This window comes from Drosophila persimilis, unplaced genomic scaffold (genome assembly GCF_003286085.1).
Source record: "Drosophila persimilis strain 14011-0111.01,24,50 unplaced genomic scaffold, DperRS2 tig00000721-arrow-arrow-pilon, whole genome shotgun sequence".
Taxonomy (NCBI): domain Eukaryota; kingdom Metazoa; phylum Arthropoda; class Insecta; order Diptera; family Drosophilidae; genus Drosophila; species Drosophila persimilis.
This window is the reverse complement of record NW_020825344.1, coordinates 25,584-44,928: the sequence shown is the minus strand read 5'-3', so window position 1 is coordinate 44,928 and position 19,345 is coordinate 25,584. Positions and strand designations below refer to the sequence as shown.

The 19,345-nt window shown below is 43.1% G+C and overlaps 1 protein-coding gene across 1 annotated transcript in view; it reads left to right on the top strand.

Annotated features, from left to right (window-relative positions):
* LOC6604447 overlaps nucleotides 1-19,345 on the top strand; it is a gene marked incomplete at both ends in the record, with an annotated part of 61,262 nt that overhangs the window by 16,380 nt on the left and 25,537 nt on the right. The window contains 3 exon segments of the mRNA XM_026992243.1: nucleotides 245-1,042; nucleotides 18,947-19,090; nucleotides 19,158-19,235. Coding sequence (XP_026848044.1) covers nucleotides 245-1,042; nucleotides 18,947-19,090; nucleotides 19,158-19,235 — 1,020 coding nt within the window.

The following is a 19,345-nucleotide window of genomic DNA, read 5'->3' as shown; positions in this document are numbered from 1 at the left end:
ACCAAAAAACCTTTGACTCAACGACCCTTCAATGTCGCACTTCCGTACTTCTATGTGTTTCCCTCGGAATGAAGATATATTTAGATATATCTTCACATTTAGTAGCGTACCGCGTTTATGCCACCGAATAGACGAATGCACCCACGAAACCACCAACGATTAACATTTAAAACCAACCAAAAAAAAAAACAACTCCTGTCTATCTCTCTCTCGTTCTTCCCGCCTGCTGAATGTTATGTTATAGACACCGAACAATGCTACTCAGATACGGATTGTCCCAGTGAAAAATCCTGCCTCCAAGGACACTGCAGCGATCCTTGTACAATGCGTGGCGCGTGCGGCTCGAATGCGCTGTGCAAAACTGTTCTGCATCGTCCGCGCTGCTCCTGTCCAAGTTGCCACATCGGCCGGCCCGAAGTAGAGTGCAAGCCCGATCCCAATTATCTCACCGATGACATGGACGCCAAGACCAAGGAGCAGATACCATGCTCCAGTGACAACGAGTGCCCGGAGACATTGCAGTGCGGCCAGTACGGCCAATGCACAGATCCATGCAACAATCCCCTCTTCATTTGCGAGAGCAACAAGAAGTGCGAGACACGACGCCACCAGCCCGTTTGCATCTGCAAGTCGGGCTTCATAGTCAACGAATACGGAGAACTGACGTGTGCACCGGATAAGCGGGAATGCTATCGCGATGATGACTGCGCCTCGAATATGGCCTGCACGGATGGCAAATGCCGGAACCCCTGTATTGTGCCGTTGGGCCGGGCACCGGTCTGTGCCGAGAACAAGTCCTGCGAGGTGCAAAACCACAAGCCCGTGTGCATCTGCATGCGGGACTGTCAGCCCTCGATATCCATTTGCCTGCGGGACGCTGGCTGTCCGGCTGGCCTTGCTTGCCGTAAACTGCAGTGCGTCGATCCTTGCAAGTTTGCAACATGCGCCCCCAACTCGCCATGCATTGTCGAGGATCACAAGCCGATATGTAAATTCTGCCCACCTGGATTTATAGCCGATGCCAAATATGGATGTCAAAAAGGTAAAGCACAAACGTACTCTCTCTCACCAACCAAAACCTAATAACTGGAGGTCTGTTAGTAACCAATTGAAATTGAATTTGTTGTTATAATTTTATTGGTTTTTATTAGCCATACATAGATGCGAGTTTTAAAACCACAAAACAAAAACAAAAACCACCCCAAGCTAATTAGCTAATTCCACTAATTCAAACACAGCCTCCTCCGGCTGCCTAGACTACTAGAAATACGTATTTGACCAAAGAGTTCAGTGTAGTGTGTGTGTGCCAAAGTCTAATACGTAATTGTTAGAGTATTTATTTATTTCTTAACAACCTATACACATGTGCGAAAAGCCAAGCATACGTATAATTCCAACCCCAGCACGCTCAAAACAGAACCACACAACACAACCACCTACACACAACAACGTACAATTCCCGATACCTGATCCTTGAATAGCCATCACCAGACCAAAGAGTTAGTTATAGTTCTTTAAGTATCCTTTAATATAGAATACAATGCAACCATACATAAATACAGCATATGGAAATTCGTGGATTGTTGCTGTCGCTATCGCGGTTACCCAATCTGTGCCTAAATTCATTTTTGAAACACACAAAATACCACTTACTCTATGAAGCAGTTTTTAAGTCTAGACCTTAAGTAAATTTAAAATCATACTAATCAGAAAGCAAACAAAGAAGAGCTCTTTCCCCCATAAAAAAACCTTGAAGCTTGCGTTCGTTCTCATTTTTCATTCTGGCTTTCATAGAGCTGCTCAACTCAACTCTCATTGGAATTCGTTTAGTCACCATACAAATTGGCTTCTGAATAACCATTTCTGTATTTTGAAAATCAGCTCTCCGCGGCATCCATATTCTCGCACAGATTCAGTAGACCAAAAGTTGGTTCATCCTCCTCCTTACCTAACAAAACAAAACAAAACAAAAAAAACGCCGCGATAGCGATACGTAGCCCCAGTATTAAATCTAAAACAAATCTAAATGAATCTAAAATTAAAAAAAAAAAAAAAATTAAAAATACAACACATAATAGACAACAATCCTCAACATATTCTTGATACTTGATAAAATCATAATCGAAATCCATAATCCCAAAAATTCCTATCCTTCCTTCCTACCGAATCCGCTCTGTCCACCGCCCACCTATTGTACCCTGCCCTATCCACAGCTCTGTCGTATCCCTATTTTTTGCTAAAAAGAAAAGCCCTTTTCGTAGATTTCTCAAATGAAAATAAAGTCTCAGATTGGGAACTGTGGACGGGACAATTCTCACACATAGTTCACACAACATATGCTTGAAATTTGAAACCAATTGAGAGGAACATACAATAGTAAATCAATTTAAGATCCACTACAATTCAATGATTGTATAGAATCCATAGCAAACCATAAAGCAACATCAACAATAACAGCAACTACAACAAAAACAAAACAACAACTTCTACTATTTTCAATGCATCCCTAAAGCAGTCAACAAAAAAACATATAACCGAAAAGATCTACTATTTGTACAAAATACACAACACTCCTTACAACAGTACATATTAAGACAGCTCCTGCTGCTGCCTATCCTACCACACACTCTATTGGTTGCAAACTCTTTTACAATAAACAACAACAAATAAAAACCCAGCCCGAATTGAACTTAAAATGTAACTAAATTTGACTAACCTTTCAATATTGTTTTTTGGTACATTTGACTAGCGATTAAGTTGTATATACAGAAAAAGTTGTACATATGTACATATTGTTTATAGGCCGCATCTAAGCGGCCAAAACTAACCAAAAAAAAAATCAACCCCGAAAATATCCAATCTGTAAATATAATCGAGATTTAAACAAAACAATACTGTGAATTATGAATAACAAACGAGGATTGAGAGTTCGAAAACTAGTCTCCAAGTATTTCTAACGTACGTTTTCCAAATTGTATTTATTCTTACCCATCGATTTTCCAACTACTATTTCCTGTACTCTTACTAAAGCCTACCTATATTCCTATAAAAAGCTAATCTTCCGCTCTCTTTCTCTGAATCTGAATCAATCAATCAATCACTCACTCACCAAAACCAATCGCCAATAACGTGTCTCTCGTGAGGGCAGAGCGCATGTGTTGGATGTCGTGTAATTTTTGCCATTACTGAACAAAATCCAAACAACAAAAAAACAACAACATACAAAAACCAATATGTATTAGCTCGAATTCGCATTAATCTCCAGATATATATATCATTGATCAGCATCAAATTGGGTATATCTCCTGCTCTATATGCTCGCTCGTTAAAATATGGTAAATCATCAAGGATTGTAACTATTGCTCACATGTTCTCACTGCTACTACGCCTGCTACTCGCTCTCTTGTACGCTGCCTCCAAAACTATCAAATTCATTCGACGAAACCCAGAAGCAGTCAGAAATTGGCTTGCTTTTAGATACGATACTAAATACTACAAACTACATATTATAAAACCCGAGTTATTGTGAGATGTTCCCTTCACAGTTCTACAATTTGAATAAGACAACCAAATGAAATCTGAAAGAATTTTTTTGCTGCACTAAATTTTGGATGAGGAAATCCAATATTTATCTTTCTTTAGTTTTCGCTTCCTTGTGATTTCTTTTTGCACACCGTTTCTGAACACAGTTCGTTGACAAATTCCCAACCCCCCACTCTAAAATTTTACTTTACTCTAACAAAATCCCATGCACAAAACCCCCAACCCCCCAAAACTGAGTCCACAACAATCCCACTGACACTTAATCGAACACCACAAACCGAACCACAAAAACCGACCCACAACACACACAATAAAACACAAAAAACACTCAAGCAAAAAAGAAGTCCAAATCAAAACAAACCAACAAAAATATAACTTGATTATACTGTTTATATATTGTCTCGTTTAAGATTTCTCCCTTTTTGTTTATTAGAAACGTTTAGATATAAGATTTACCCCCAGACCCTACAGCACCCATCCACCCAAACACTTTTGTTTTATGCAAAAAGCAAACCCAGAATCTTCTACCAGGCTCTGTCTACCAAAAAACCTTTGACTCAACGACCCTTCAATGTCGCACTTCCGTACTTCTATGTGTTTCCCTCGGAATGAAGATATATTTAGATATATCTTCACATTTAGTAGCGTACCGCGTTTATGCCACCGAATAGACGAATGCACCCACGAAACCACCAACGATTAACATTTAAAACCAACCAAAAAAAAAAACAACTCCTGTCTATCTCTCTCTCGTTCTTCCCGCCTGCTGAATGTTATGTTATAGACACCGAACAATGCTACTCAGATACGGATTGTCCCAGTGAAAAATCCTGCCTCCAAGGACACTGCAGCGATCCTTGTACAATGCGTGGCGCGTGCGGCTCGAATGCGCTGTGCAAAACTGTTCTGCATCGTCCGCGCTGCTCCTGTCCAAGTTGCCACATCGGCCGGCCCGAAGTAGAGTGCAAGCCCGATCCCAATTATCTCACCGATGACATGGACGCCAAGACCAAGGAGCAGATACCATGCTCCAGTGACAACGAGTGCCCGGAGACATTGCAGTGCGGCCAGTACGGCCAATGCACAGATCCATGCAACAATCCCCTCTTCATTTGCGAGAGCAACAAGAAGTGCGAGACACGACGCCACCAGCCCGTTTGCATCTGCAAGTCGGGCTTCATAGTCAACGAATACGGAGAACTGACGTGTGCACCGGATAAGCGGGAATGCTATCGCGATGATGACTGCGCCTCGAATATGGCCTGCACGGATGGCAAATGCCGGAACCCCTGTATTGTGCCGTTGGGCCGGGCACCGGTCTGTGCCGAGAACAAGTCCTGCGAGGTGCAAAACCACAAGCCCGTGTGCATCTGCATGCGGGACTGTCAGCCCTCGATATCCATTTGCCTGCGGGACGCTGGCTGTCCGGCTGGCCTTGCTTGCCGTAAACTGCAGTGCGTCGATCCTTGCAAGTTTGCAACATGCGCCCCCAACTCGCCATGCATTGTCGAGGATCACAAGCCGATATGTAAATTCTGCCCACCTGGATTTATAGCCGATGCCAAATATGGATGTCAAAAAGGTAAAGCACAAACGTACTCTCTCTCACCAACCACTCTTTGGCTCCATGCCGCAAGAGAGTGCCTTTCTGTCTCTCGAATATTGTATCTTTGTTTCCCGCCTTCTTCTCTCTACCACCACCTACCACTCTCTCTCTCTCTTACTGTCTCTCACACACGCTCTCACCTTTTTGCCTAGCTCTGTCTTATTGTCTGTCCCCTCACAAGAAACACAAAAATTTACCCGATTTACCCGACGAAATATATTGACTTGATATTCCTATCTAAAGTTTCACGCCTCGTCAATCTGTTTCTCGAGAGATTTTTGTGTGTACATGTACATAGGACTGAGAAACTAACTGCCGCCTGTACTCGTATAAATCTTTTGCTTATCGATATGGTCCAAAGAAATAGAAAGCTTAGTTACAAGCCAAAAGTGTGGGCCAGCTCCCCCGTGTCTAGCGACTATAACAAGCCCCAAGTTAAACGCTTTGCGCCACTAGCACCTGTGACGATGCTAATGCACCATAATCCAAGAAAAGCGTTGACCAAAGTGTAGATCTATGCATCTGATCTATCCAAACGCAAACAATAGTAACATGAAAACACAATAATACAAGCAAAACTCTTCTGAACATTCACACACGCTCATGCTCACCGTGATATTAATCAATTTAATAAAAATGCCTCTTGAATACTATGAAAATCTTAACCTATGATTCTATGATAAACGGTGACAAATGTACTACTAATGGTAAAAAAAAAAACAAACAACCAAACAAACAAAAACCAAACCAATATGTAGCTAACTAATAGTAAAGAAGTTTGTTCCTAATTTGAAATTAACCGTAAATAGTTGATAAAGCTTCGAAATTCCCCTACAGTTTTTCAGTTGTATGCAAGAGAATTAGTAGAATGAAAATTCAAAGAGTATGTTTCTAGGTACCGTACCCCTCTGTATATATATATAGTGCACCAACCTCTTTTTTGTTGTAGCTATACACTTTCTATATCCTTTATATAAACTGGTAAAAATTTGTATATATTTTAAAGTATTTTATTTTTTAAATCTTATACTTTTATTTTGAATTATGTACAAAATACTCCACTCAAAAACCCAAAAAATTATCTAAACAAAAAAAAAACCAAAAACCAAGCAGATATGCCAGGTGGCAACTGTACCTCAGACGAAGATTGCAGTGAAGCGCAACAATGTGGATCGTCTGGTCAATGTATCGATCCCTGTCACACACTCTGTGTGGGCGCGATAAAGTGCGTCACTCTAGCTCATAAGGTTACCACATGCATATGCCCCAAGACTTTGACCAACAACAGCACTACTGCGAACTGCATACCCACCAATTTGACAGACGAACCGATCGAAACTACAACGGAATCAGTCAGTATTAAGTACACGGTTAAGCAATTGGCAAATCAAACCGAAATGCGAACACGTTATACCGATATAGAAGCTGAGGAGGAAACAACAGTATCTTATAACACGACAACAGAATCGTACAAAACTACCAAGCACCTTGCAATTGACACTACACCAGCAGCTCCAGATACATCCAGTTCTTCTACTACAGAAACAAATACCGCAGTATCAATAACTGACGATCTGACCACCATAGTCCCAGATGCAAATAAAACGACAACCCTATTCACGGAACAAAGCACCAGCACAGCTCCAACAGTAACGGCATCAATTTCCTTTGAAACATCTACAAAATCCGAATCAGCAACGATTCCGATAGATATTCGAATGGAAACTGTACAACCTGTAGTAGCAAACGATAGATCGACACTTACACCCATCTCTAGGAAAACTACCATTCCAATATCTGCTTCAGAAACATCAACGTCCCTTCCCCAAGACACCTCCCGAATAGGAATGACCGATTACACTACAGAAGAAGCTCCTGAAACTGTACCAACTGTAGTACCGATCTCTAGGGAAACACGTATGCCAACATCGGCTTCTGAAACAACCACATCCCTTCCAGGAGCTACTACCCGAATGGGAATGACCGATTACACCACAGAAGGAGCTCCTAGGACTGTACCAACTGTAGTACCGATTTCTCGGAAAACAAATATGCCAACCTCTGCTTCTGAAACAACCGCATCCCTTCCACAAGAAACTACCGGAATGGGAATGACCGATTACACAACAGAAGGCGCTCCTAGGACTGGACCAACTGTAGTACCGATCTCTAGGGAAACAACTATGCCAACATCGGCTTCTGAAACAACTACATCCCTTCCAGGAGATACTACTCGAATGGGAATGACCGATTACACAACAGAAGGAGCTCCTAGGACTGTACCAACTGTAGTACCGATCTCAAAGGAAACAACCATGCCAACCTCTGCTTCTGAAACAACCGCATCCCTTCCACAAGAAACTACCGGAATGGGAATGACCGATTACACAACAGAAGGCGCTCCTAGGACTGGACCAACTGTAGTACCGATCTCTAGGGAAACAACTATGCCAACATCGGCTTCTGAAACAACTACATCCCTTCCAGGAGATACTACTCGAATGGGAATGACCGTTTACACAACAGAAGGAGCTCCTAGGACTGTACCAACTGTAGTAACGATCTCAAAGGAAACAACCATGCCAACCTCTGCTTCTGAAACAACCGCATCCCTTCCACAAGAAACTACCGGAATGGGAATGACCGATTACACAACAGAAGGCGCGCCTAGAACTGGACCAACTGTAGTACTGATATCTGGGGAAACAACTGGGCCAACATCTGCTTCTGAAACAACCACATACTTTCCAGGAGATACAACTAGAATGGAAATGACCGATTACACAACAGAAGGAGCTCCTAGGACTGTACAAACTGTAGCAACGATCTCTAGGGAAACTACCCTTCCATCTTCAGTTTCTGACACACCCACATCCCTTCCAGGAGATACTACTCGAATGGGAATGACCGATTACACAACAGTAGGCGCTCCTAGGACTGGACCAACTGTAGTACCGATCTCTAGGGAAACAACTATGCCAACATCGGCTTCTGAAACAACCGCATCCCTTCCACAAGAAACTACCGGAATGGGAATGACCGATTACACAACAGAAGGCGCTGCTAGGACAGGACCAACTGTAGTACTGATCTCTAGGGAAACAACTATGCCAACATCGGCTTCTGAAACAACCACATCGCTTCCAGGAGATACTACTCGAATGGGAATGACCGTTTATAAACGGCATACAATTGTGCATGAGTTCCTTCTCAAAGATTCGAACTCGAATCCAAGAATAACCGAACATGCTCCAAAAAACTGATGTACTATTTTTCCATGCACTATCAGAACGTTCGCAGTTTGCTGGGAAAATTGCGTCAAATTCATACTAATAGCGCGTCCTTTGATTTCGATGCCATCGCGTTTACCGAAACCTGGCTTAACTCCTCTGTCAATGATCATGAAATTTTCATTGATAGTTACACTATTTATAGAATGGACCGCCCATCTTTTGCAGGTGGGGTTCTGATTGCAGTTAAATCTGTTTTCTCATCTGAGTTATTCCCATTTAATAACATTCACGGAATTGAATTTGTTGCAGTCAAAGTTCGTGTTGGCTCCGCATTTTTCTATTTAACCTGCTCTTACATTCCTCCCAGGTCTGATGCTGAGCTTTACTTACACCACCTCTCAGCAATTAATATTGTTGTTTCTGCATTAGGGTGCCATGATCGAATTATTGTCATGGGGGACTTTAACCTCCCATTTCTTTCTTGGCTGCCTTGTGATAACGCTAACCTGTTGTTTCCCAATTGCCATAATGACTTTATCAATGGGCTAACGGATAGTTCCCTTGTCCAAATTAATGCCGTTAAAAACATGAGGGACAGACTTCTTGACCTCGTTTTTGTTAACGATGGTTCTCTTGCTACGGTATCTAGAGCAAGTCCAATATCTCTCCCTGAAGATCCTTACCATCCAACTTTGTTGATATCACTGGAGTGTACACAATCTGGATGTGTTGACAGTTCCATGGCTCCTTGTCACATAAAGTGTTTTCGCAAAACAAACTTTATCGATTTAGATCTACATCTCTCGCGTGTTGATTGGTCGTTTCTTTATTCATTACCGAACATAGATGCAACTGTTAACTCGTTTTATAGTTCTATTTACTCCGCCCTAAATACGTTTGTTCCAGATATCACTGTACCTGTATCGTCCAAGCCTCCTTGGTTCTCCAAGTATTTATCATACTTAAAAAATAATAAATCCCGGCTCTATAAAAAGTACCAGAAGTCGGGCTCCACGTTGGCTTTAGCTCTATACTCCTCCGCTCGCTCTCTGTTCCTTGCCGTCAATAGTCAGTGTTATAATCATTACCTTTCACAATGTAGTAGAAACTTTCGTAGTGATCCTAAAAAATTCTATTCGTTCGTTAACTCTAAGCGCAAGTCAAACGTTTTTCCTCCGTCCCTTCATTACCAGAACAAAACAGAAGCTTCTGCTGTTGGTATTGCAAATTTATTCGCTAACTTTTTCCAAACAACGTACTCGTCTCATATTTACAACGCATCTACTCCGTATCCGTACCAGCTACCTCAAGCTAACAGCATTTTTCTGCCCTTTTTCGAGGAAAGCGTTGTTCTGGAAGGTTTGTCATCTATGGACATATCGTTTTCTGCCGGTCCAGATAAGGTACCAAGTTGCATCTTAAAACACTGTGCCCAGTCCCTTTGCAAACCCTTGACCTTTCTCTTCAACCTCTCCTTGGAACAGTCTTGTCTCCCAGTAATTTGGAATGAGTCCTATATCATTCCGCTTCACAAAAAAGGTTCAAGATCAAACATTGAAAACTATCGTGGTATCGCAAAGCTTTCCGCCATCCCGAAGCTTCTTGAGTTCCTGGTCACCCGGCAACTGCAACATCTTTGTTGCAGCTTGATATCTCCGTCGCAACACGGTTTTTTCAGACATCGTTCAACATCGACTAACCTTCTTGAGTTTTCTAACCTAATCCACCGTGGTTTTCAAATTGGTTCGCAGACGGATGTAGTTTTTACTGACTTCAGCAAGGCATTCGATTCTGTGAACCATGCTCTGCTTATTCACAAGCTCTCTTTATTAGGGTTCCCAACGAACCTTCTAGATTGGATTTTGTCCTATCTCTCTAACCGCACTCAACGTGTTTTGTTTTCTAACGTGTTGTCAAATACTGTAAATGTTACTTCAGGTGTGCCACAGGGAAGTCATCTGGGCCCGCTTCTGTTCATTTTATTTGTGAATGACCTTCCTCAAGTTATAACATACTCTACTACACTAATGTATGCTGATGATGTCAAAATCTGTCTTTCTTACTCTGATTGGTATTTGCACACACGCCTTCAACTTGATCTAAGTGAACTACTATTGTGGTGTTCAACTAATCTTCTTTTTCTGAACCTTTCCAAATGCAAACTTATGACATTTTACCGTCGCGCTCCTCATTTTGTCCCATATGTTCTAGGAAATCATGTCCTTGAACGAATTTCGAGTTCAAATGACCTCGGAGTCCTTTTTGATCATAAGATATGTTTTAACACCCATATAGCTGCAACTGTAAATAAAGCTAAGGGTGTTTTAGCGTTCATCAAGCGTTGGTCCAAGGAGTTTGACGACCCGTACGTTACGAAACAACTGTACATCTCGTTAGTACGTCCTATATTGGAGTATTGTTCTTGTGTGTGGAGCCCGCAGTATAAAGAACAGCAGGCTGTTATTGAATCCGTGCAAAAGCAATTTTTAATTTTTGCCCTTCGGAACTTTAACTGGGACTCAGGTAGAATCTTGCCACCCTACCGGTCTAGGCTAAATCTTATTGACCTGCCGTCGTTGCACCATCGCAGAAAATGCAATGGCGTAATGTTCGTGCACAAGCTCCTTCTTGGGACTGTTGACTCCCAAACTCTCTTGGGTCAGATTGACTTGGCCGTTCCATCTAGACCTACCCGTACTTTTAGGCCTATCCGTCTACCCATATGTAGGTCTAATTATGCTGATCATGAACCTTTTAGGGTTTTATGCCATAATTATAACTCCCTCTGTCAAACCCTATCCCCTGAACTGTCTCTTAAACTAATTGAATGCAATATTTATAATCATTTAAATTTAGCTAACTTTTAACTTATCTTTTTCCGCCTTTAGTAACTAAATACCATTATTAACAGATAATTGTTAATTTAATAAATAAATAAATAAATAAAACAAATGGAGCTCCTAGGACAGTACCAACTGTAGTACCAATCTCAAAGGAGACAACCATGCCAACCTCTGCTTCTGAAACATCGACATCCCTTCCAAGAGATACTACTCGAATGGCAATGACCGTTTACACAACAGAAGGAGCTCCTAGGACTGTACCAACTATAGCACCGATCTCTATGGAAACTACCCTTCCATCTTCAGTTTCTGACACACCCACATCCCTTCTACAAAAAACTACCGGAATGGGAATGACCGATTACACAACAGAAGGCGCGCCTAGGACTGGACCAACTGTAGTACCGATCAATAGGGAAACAACTATGCCAATATCGGCCTCTGAAACAACCACATACCTTCCAGGAGATACTACTCGAGTGGGAATGACCGATTACACTACAGAAGGAGCTCCTAAAACTGTACCAACTGTAGTACTGATCTCTAGGGAAACAACTATGCCACCATCGGCTTCTGAAACAACCACATCCCTTCCAGGAGATACTACTCGAATGGGAATGACCGTTTACACAACAGAAGGAGCTCCTAGGACTGTACCAACTGTAGTACCGATCTCTAGGGAAACTACCTTTCCATCTTCAGTTTCTGACACACCCACATCCCTTCCAGGAGATACTACTCGAATGGGAATGACCGATTACACTACAGAAGAAGCTCCTAAAACTGTACCAACTGTAATACCCATCTCTAGGGAAACAACTATGGCAACATCGGCTTCTGAAACAACCACATCCCTTCCAGGAGATACTACTCGAATGGGAATGACCGTTTATACAACAGAAGGAGCTCCTAGGACTGTACCAACTGTAGTACCGATCGCTGGGGAAACAACTATGCCAGCATCGGCTTCTGAAACAACCACATACCTTCCAGGAGATACTACTCGAATGGGAATGACCGATTACACTACAGAAGAAGCTCCTAAAACTGTACCAATTGTAATACCCATCTCTAGGGAAACAACTATGCCAACATCGGCTTCTGAAACAACCACATCCCTTCCAGGAGATACTACTCGAATGGGAATGACCGTTTATACAACAGAAGGAGCTCCTAGGACTGTACCAACTGTAGTACCGATCTCAAAGGAAACAACCATGCCAACCTCTGTTTCTGAAACAACCACATCCCTTCCAGGAGATACTACTCGAATGGGAATGACCGTTTACACAACAGAAGGAGCTCCTAGGACTGTACCAACTGTAGTACCGATCTCTAAGGAAACTACCTTTCCATCTTCAGTTTCTGACACACCCACATCCCTTCCAGGAGATACTACTCGAATGGGAATGACCGATTACACTACAGAAGAAGCTCCTAAAACTGTACCAACTGTAATACCCATCTCTAGGGAAACAACTATGCCAACATCGGCTTCTGAAACAACCGCATCCCTTCCACAAGAAACTACCGGAATGGGAATGACCGTTTACACAACAGAAGGAGCTCCTAGGACTGTACCAACTGTAGTACCGATCTCAAAGGAAACCACCATGCCAAACTCTGCTTCTGAAACAACCGCATCCCTTCCACAAGAAACTACCGGAATGGGAATGACCGATTACACAACAGAAGGCTCGCCTAGGACTGGACCAACTGTAGTACCGATCTATAGGGAAACAACTATGCCAACATCTGCTTCTGACAAAACAACATCCGTTCCACAAGAAACAACCAGAATAGGCATGACCGATTACACCACAGAAGGTGTGCCGGGGACTGTACCAACTGTAGTTCCAATCGAAAGATCCTCGCTTAAGCCCCTCTCTAGGGAATCAACCAACAAGCCAACATCGGATTCTGAAACAACCACATCCCTTCCAGGAGATACTACCCGAATGGGAATGACCGATTACACTACAGAAGAAGCTCCTAAAAAGGTACCAACTGTAGTACCGATCTCTAGGGAAACTACCTTTCCATCTTCAGTTTCTGACACACCCACATCCCTTCCAGGAGATACTACTCGAATGGGAATGACCGATTACACTACAGAAGAAGCTCCTAAAACTGTACCAACTGTAATACCCATCTCTAGGGAAACAACTATGGCAACATCGGCTTCTGAAACAACCACATCCCTTCCAGGAGATACTACTCGAATGGGAATGACCGTTTATACAACAGAAGGAGCTCCTAGGACTGTACCAACTGTAGTACCGATCTCAAAGGAAACAACCATGCCAACCTCTGTTTCTGAAACAACCACATCCCTTCCAGGAGATACTACTCGAATGGGAATGACCGTTTACACAACAGAAGGAGCTCCTAGGACTGTACCAACTGTAGTACCGATCGCTGGGGAAACAACTATGCCAGCATCGGCTTCTGAAACAACCACATACCTTCCAGGAGATACTACTCGAATGGGAATGACCGATTACACTACAGAAGAAGCTCCTAAAACTGTACCAATTGTAATACCCATCTCTAGGGAAACAACTATGCCAACATCGGCTTCTGAAACAACCACATCCCTTCCAGGAGATACTACTCGAATGGGAATGACCGTTTATACAACAGAAGGAGCTCCTAGGACTGTACCAACTGTAGTACCGATCTCAAAGGAAACAACCATGCCAACCTCTGTTTCTGAAACAACCACATCCCTTCCAGGAGATACTACTCGAATGGGAATGACCGATTACACTACAGAAGAAGCTCCTAAAACTGTACCAACTGTAATACCCATCTCTAGGGAAACAACTATGGCAACATCGGCTTCTGAAACAACCACATCCCTTCCAGGAGATACTACTCGAATGGGAATGACCGTTTATACAACAGAAGGAGCTCCTAGGACTGTACCAACTGTAGTACCGATCTCAAAGGAAACAACCATGCCAACCTCTGTTTCTGAAACAACCACATCCCTTCCAGGAGATACTACTCGAATGGGAATGACCGTTTACACAACAGAAGGAGCTCCTAGGACTGTACCAACTGTAGTACCGATCGCTGGGGAAACAACTATGCCAGCATCGGCTTCTGAAACAACCACATACCTTCCAGGAGATACTACTCGAATGGGAATGACCGATTACACTACAGAAGAAGCTCCTAAAACTGTACCAATTGTAATACCCATCTCTAGGGAAACAACTATGCCAACATCGGCTTCTGAAACAACCACATCCCTTCCAGGAGATACTACTCGAATGGGAATGACCGTTTATACAACAGAAGGAGCTCCTAGGACTGTACCAACTGTAGTACCGATCTCAAAGGAAACAACCATGCCAACCTCTGTTTCTGAAACAACCACATCCCTTCCAGGAGATACTACTCGAATGGGAATGACCGTTTACACAACAGAAGGAGCTCCTAGGACTGTACCAACTGTAGTACCGATCTCTAAGGAAACTACCTTTCCATCTTCAGTTTCTGACACACCCACATCCCTTCCAGGAGATACTACTCGAATGGGAATGACCGATTACACTACAGAAGAAGCTCCTAAAACTGTACCAACTGTAATACCCATCTCTAGGGAAACAACTATGCCAACATCGGCTTCTGAAACAACCGCATCCCTTCCACAAGAAACTACCGGAATGGGAATGACCGTTTACACAACAGAAGGAGCTCCTAGGACTGTACCAACTGTAGTACCGATCTCAAAGGAAACCACCATGCCAAACTCTGCTTCTGAAACAACCGCATCCCTTCCACAAGAAACTACCGGAATGGGAATGACCGATTACACAACAGAAGGCTCGCCTAGGACTGGACCAACTGTAGTACCGATCTATAGGGAAACAACTATGCCAACATCTGCTTCTGACAAAACAACATCCGTTCCACAAGAAACAACCAGAATAGGCATGACCGATTACACCACAGAAGGTGTGCCGGGGACTGTACCAACTGTAGTTCCAATCGAAAGATCCTCGCTTAAGCCCCTCTCTAGGGAATCAACCAACAAGCCAACATCGGATTCTGAAACAACCACATCCCTTCCAGGAGATACTACCCGAATGGGAATGACCGATTACACTACAGAAGAAGCTCCTAAAAAGGTACCAACTGTAGTACCGATCTCTAGGGAAACAACTATGCCAATATCAGCTTCTGAAACAACCACATCCCTTCCAAGAGATACTAGCCAGATCGAACTGACCGATTACACTACAGAAGGAGCTCCTAAGACTGTACCAACTGTAGTACCGATATCTGGGGAAACTACCAGGCTAACATCTGCTTTTGACACCACAACATCCCTTCCAGGAGATACTACTCGAATGGGAATGACCGATTACACAACAGAAGGAGCTCATAGGACTGTACAAACTGTAGTACCGATCTCTAGGGAAACTACCCTTCCATCTTCAGTTTCTGACACACCCACATCCCTTCCAGGAGATACTACTCGAATGGGAATGACCGATTACACAACAGAAGGAGCTCCTAGGACTGTACAAACTGTAGTACCGATCTCAAAGCAAACTACCATGCCAACCTCTGCTTCTGAAACAACCACATACCTTCCAGGAGATACTACTCGAATGGGAATGACCGATTTCGCAACAGAAGGCGCGCCTAGGACTGGACCAACTGTAGTACCGATCTCTAGGGAAACTACCCTTCCATCTTCAGTTTCTGACACACCCACATCCCTTCCAGGAGATACTACTCGAATGGGAATGACCGATTTCACAACAGAAGGCGCGCCTAGGACTGGACCAACTGTAGTACCGATCTCTAGGGAAACAACTAATCCAACATCGGCTTCTGAAACAACCGCATCCCTTCCAGGAGATACTACTCGAATAGGAAAGACCGATTACACAACAGAAGGAGCTCCTAGGACTGTACCAACTGTAGTACCGATCTCAAAGGAAACAACCATGCCAACCTATGCTTCTGAAACAACCGCATCCCTTCCACAAGACACTACCGGAATGGGAATGACCGATTACACAACAGAAGGCGCGCCTAGGACTGGACCAACTGTAGTACCGATATCTAGGGAAACAACTATGCCAACATCGGCCTCTGAAACAACCACATCCCCTCCAGGAGATACTACTCGAAAGGGAATGACCGATTACACAACAGAAGCAGCTGCTAGGACTGTACAAGCTGTAGTACCGATCTCTAGGGAAACTACCTTTCCATCTTCAGTTTCTGACATACCCACATCCCCTCCAGGAGATATTACTGGAATGGGAATGACCGATTACACAACAAAACCAGCTCCTAGGACTGTACAAACTGTAGTACCGATCTCTAGGGAAACTACCCTTCCATCTTCAGTTTCTGACACACCCACATCCCTTCCAGGAGATACTACTCGAATGGGAATGACCGATTACACAACAGAAGGGGCTCGTAGGACTGGACCAACTGTAGTACCGATATCTGGGGAAACAACTTTGCCAACATCTGCTTCTGAAACAACCACATACCTTCCAGGAGATACTACTCGAATGGGAATGACCGATTACACAACAGAAGGACCTCCTAAAACTGTACCAACTGTAGTACCGATCTCTAGGGAAACAACTATGCCAACATCGGCTTCTGAAACACCCAAATCCCTTCCAGGAGATACTACTCCAATGGGAATGACCGATTACACAACAGAAGGAGCTTCTAGGACTGGACCAACTGTAGTGCCGATCTCAAAGGAAACAACCATGCCAACCTCTGCTTCTGAAACAACCGCATCCCTTCCACAAGAAACTACCGGAATGGGAAAGACCGATTACGCAACAGAAGGCGCGCCTAGGACTGGACCAACTGTAGTACCGATATCTAGGGAAACAACTATGCCAACATCGGCCTCTGAAACAACCACATCCCCTCCAGGAGATACTACTCGAATGGGAATGACCGATTACACAACAGAAAGAGCTCCTAAAACTGTACCAACTGTAGTACCGATCTCTAGGGAAACAACTTTGCCAACATCTGCTTCTGAAGCAACCACATCCCTTCCAGGAGATACTACCCAAATGGGAATGACCGATTACACCACAGAAGTACCGGCAAGACTTATGCCAACTCTTAGTTCGTTCAATAGATCCACCATCCCAACTGCTTCAAAGGAAACAGAGCCCACCCCTATATCGGTAGTGACGCCTGTTTCGGCGGTTGGTATGCCAAATGCCACCGAAAGAACTGTGACTATTACTCCGACAATAAATTGCATGACTGAAATCGACTGCTCTGACGATGAGACTTGTGTGGCAGGCATATGCATATCACCTTGTGAGTACTATCAAAATGTTTGCACTGTGCAAAATTTGACAGTCTGTCGTACATTGAACCACACCACAATGTGCTTTTGTGATACCGCCGCTGATGTAAATAGACCCGATTGCTCTATGAAAGCAGGTAACTAAAGTTGTGTATATAAGTTGTGTAAGTCTTGATATCGAATCATTAATGAATGAATTGCAAGGAACCACAGGGTTGCGGTATCGTGGCGCCGACTACTTTCAACGCCAATACATATAACTGGCAGATCGTAGGCGCCCACTTCAGTATATCTCTACTTTTGGATTTCCAGCCATCACCCTTCTCTACTTGTGGCATATACTCCTATATGTATGTTCATGTATAAGCAGCCATCCGATTTGTGGGGGCACGTGCATGCTAGCATTTGTTTTATTATTCCTCGCAATCCCCTCGTGTGTTCTTTGTGCCTTTGCGGTTATCATGCGCTACTTCTTCCTTCACATTTGTCTCCGCTCCCTTTCTTGTTATTGCTCGTACTGCTTCTCTTCTGGCTGTCCTTCGTTCAACGTTTTTGCACCGAATAAATCCACCCACCCACCAATCAATCTTCTTCACCACCAGCTGCAATACTACACCTGAGATAGTTCGAACCCATTGGGGTTCTCCTCACCGTCTAGCGTTCTGTCGTTTGCATGTCCTCTTAATGTTTGCAATGTTGCTCGTTCATGTTTTAGTTGCCTGCTTGTCATCTGCCTGCCTGCTGCAAATCTCATCAAATCAAATCCAAATCCTTTTTCATCATCTTGAATGTTTATCGTTATCAATTATCGTTCTGGAACTATGATTTCCATTCGCATGTTCTCTCTCGGCGTGACCGACACCTTTTCAATTTTTGTGTGTTTTAATCTGTGTTGACTTTTGTTGTATTTAGTACATATACTCGTTTTAGTTGAACATTATCATGTACCGTAAGTGTATTTGTCTGTATTAGCTGCATGTGGTAGATGGTTTACTAATTTATAACCCCAAAAAACCCTAGTAGATAAATGGATACTGTAGGAAATAGCACTTAAATAAAAAATGCACTAACCCCCAATGCTTTTGCATGTGTATATGTTGTTTGAAGCAACAGCTTACAACTAAAATATAATACATATATTTAACTAATGTATAACGCCTGCTAGTATTTAATGTGGCAAAAATTATAGAGACTAAAGAACCAATATTGAAAATAGAAGAATTCTAATACTAACTGCATTGAAATGAATTAATGAAAGAGAAACTACCTACCGAACAGGATTCTTGATCAAGGGAATGACTTACATTTTACCGACCAATATATTAATGCACGTGTGTGCGGAACTATGAGATTTTTCTAGCTGAACCCAACTAATCGCATAAATCTCTGGCACCAACAGAAATCGGTTGCGCATCGAGTGATGAGTGTCCCACCCAGCAGGCGTGCATCAATGCGCTTTGCGTGGATCCCTGTACCTACAGTAATCCCTGCAGCCGTACCGAAGACTGTCGAGTTCTCAACCATCAGCCTTTGTGCTCTGCAGGTATGTGCTTCATCTAAAAACAAACTAAGTGGAAATTTTAATGCGTAATGCTATTGAATTTTTTCAGAAATGGGTCGCACTCCTGGGTGCGAGCACTGTCCGCCGGGTGCCAATTGCGATCCCACCACTGGTACTTGTATCAAGGGTAAGTCCTGTCTCAAAAGTCCTAGCTAATTAATACTAAATACTTAACACTAAAAGTGTAAATACAATGTGTACATATATGTCTAATATAAAATAACCTCCCGGTTACCC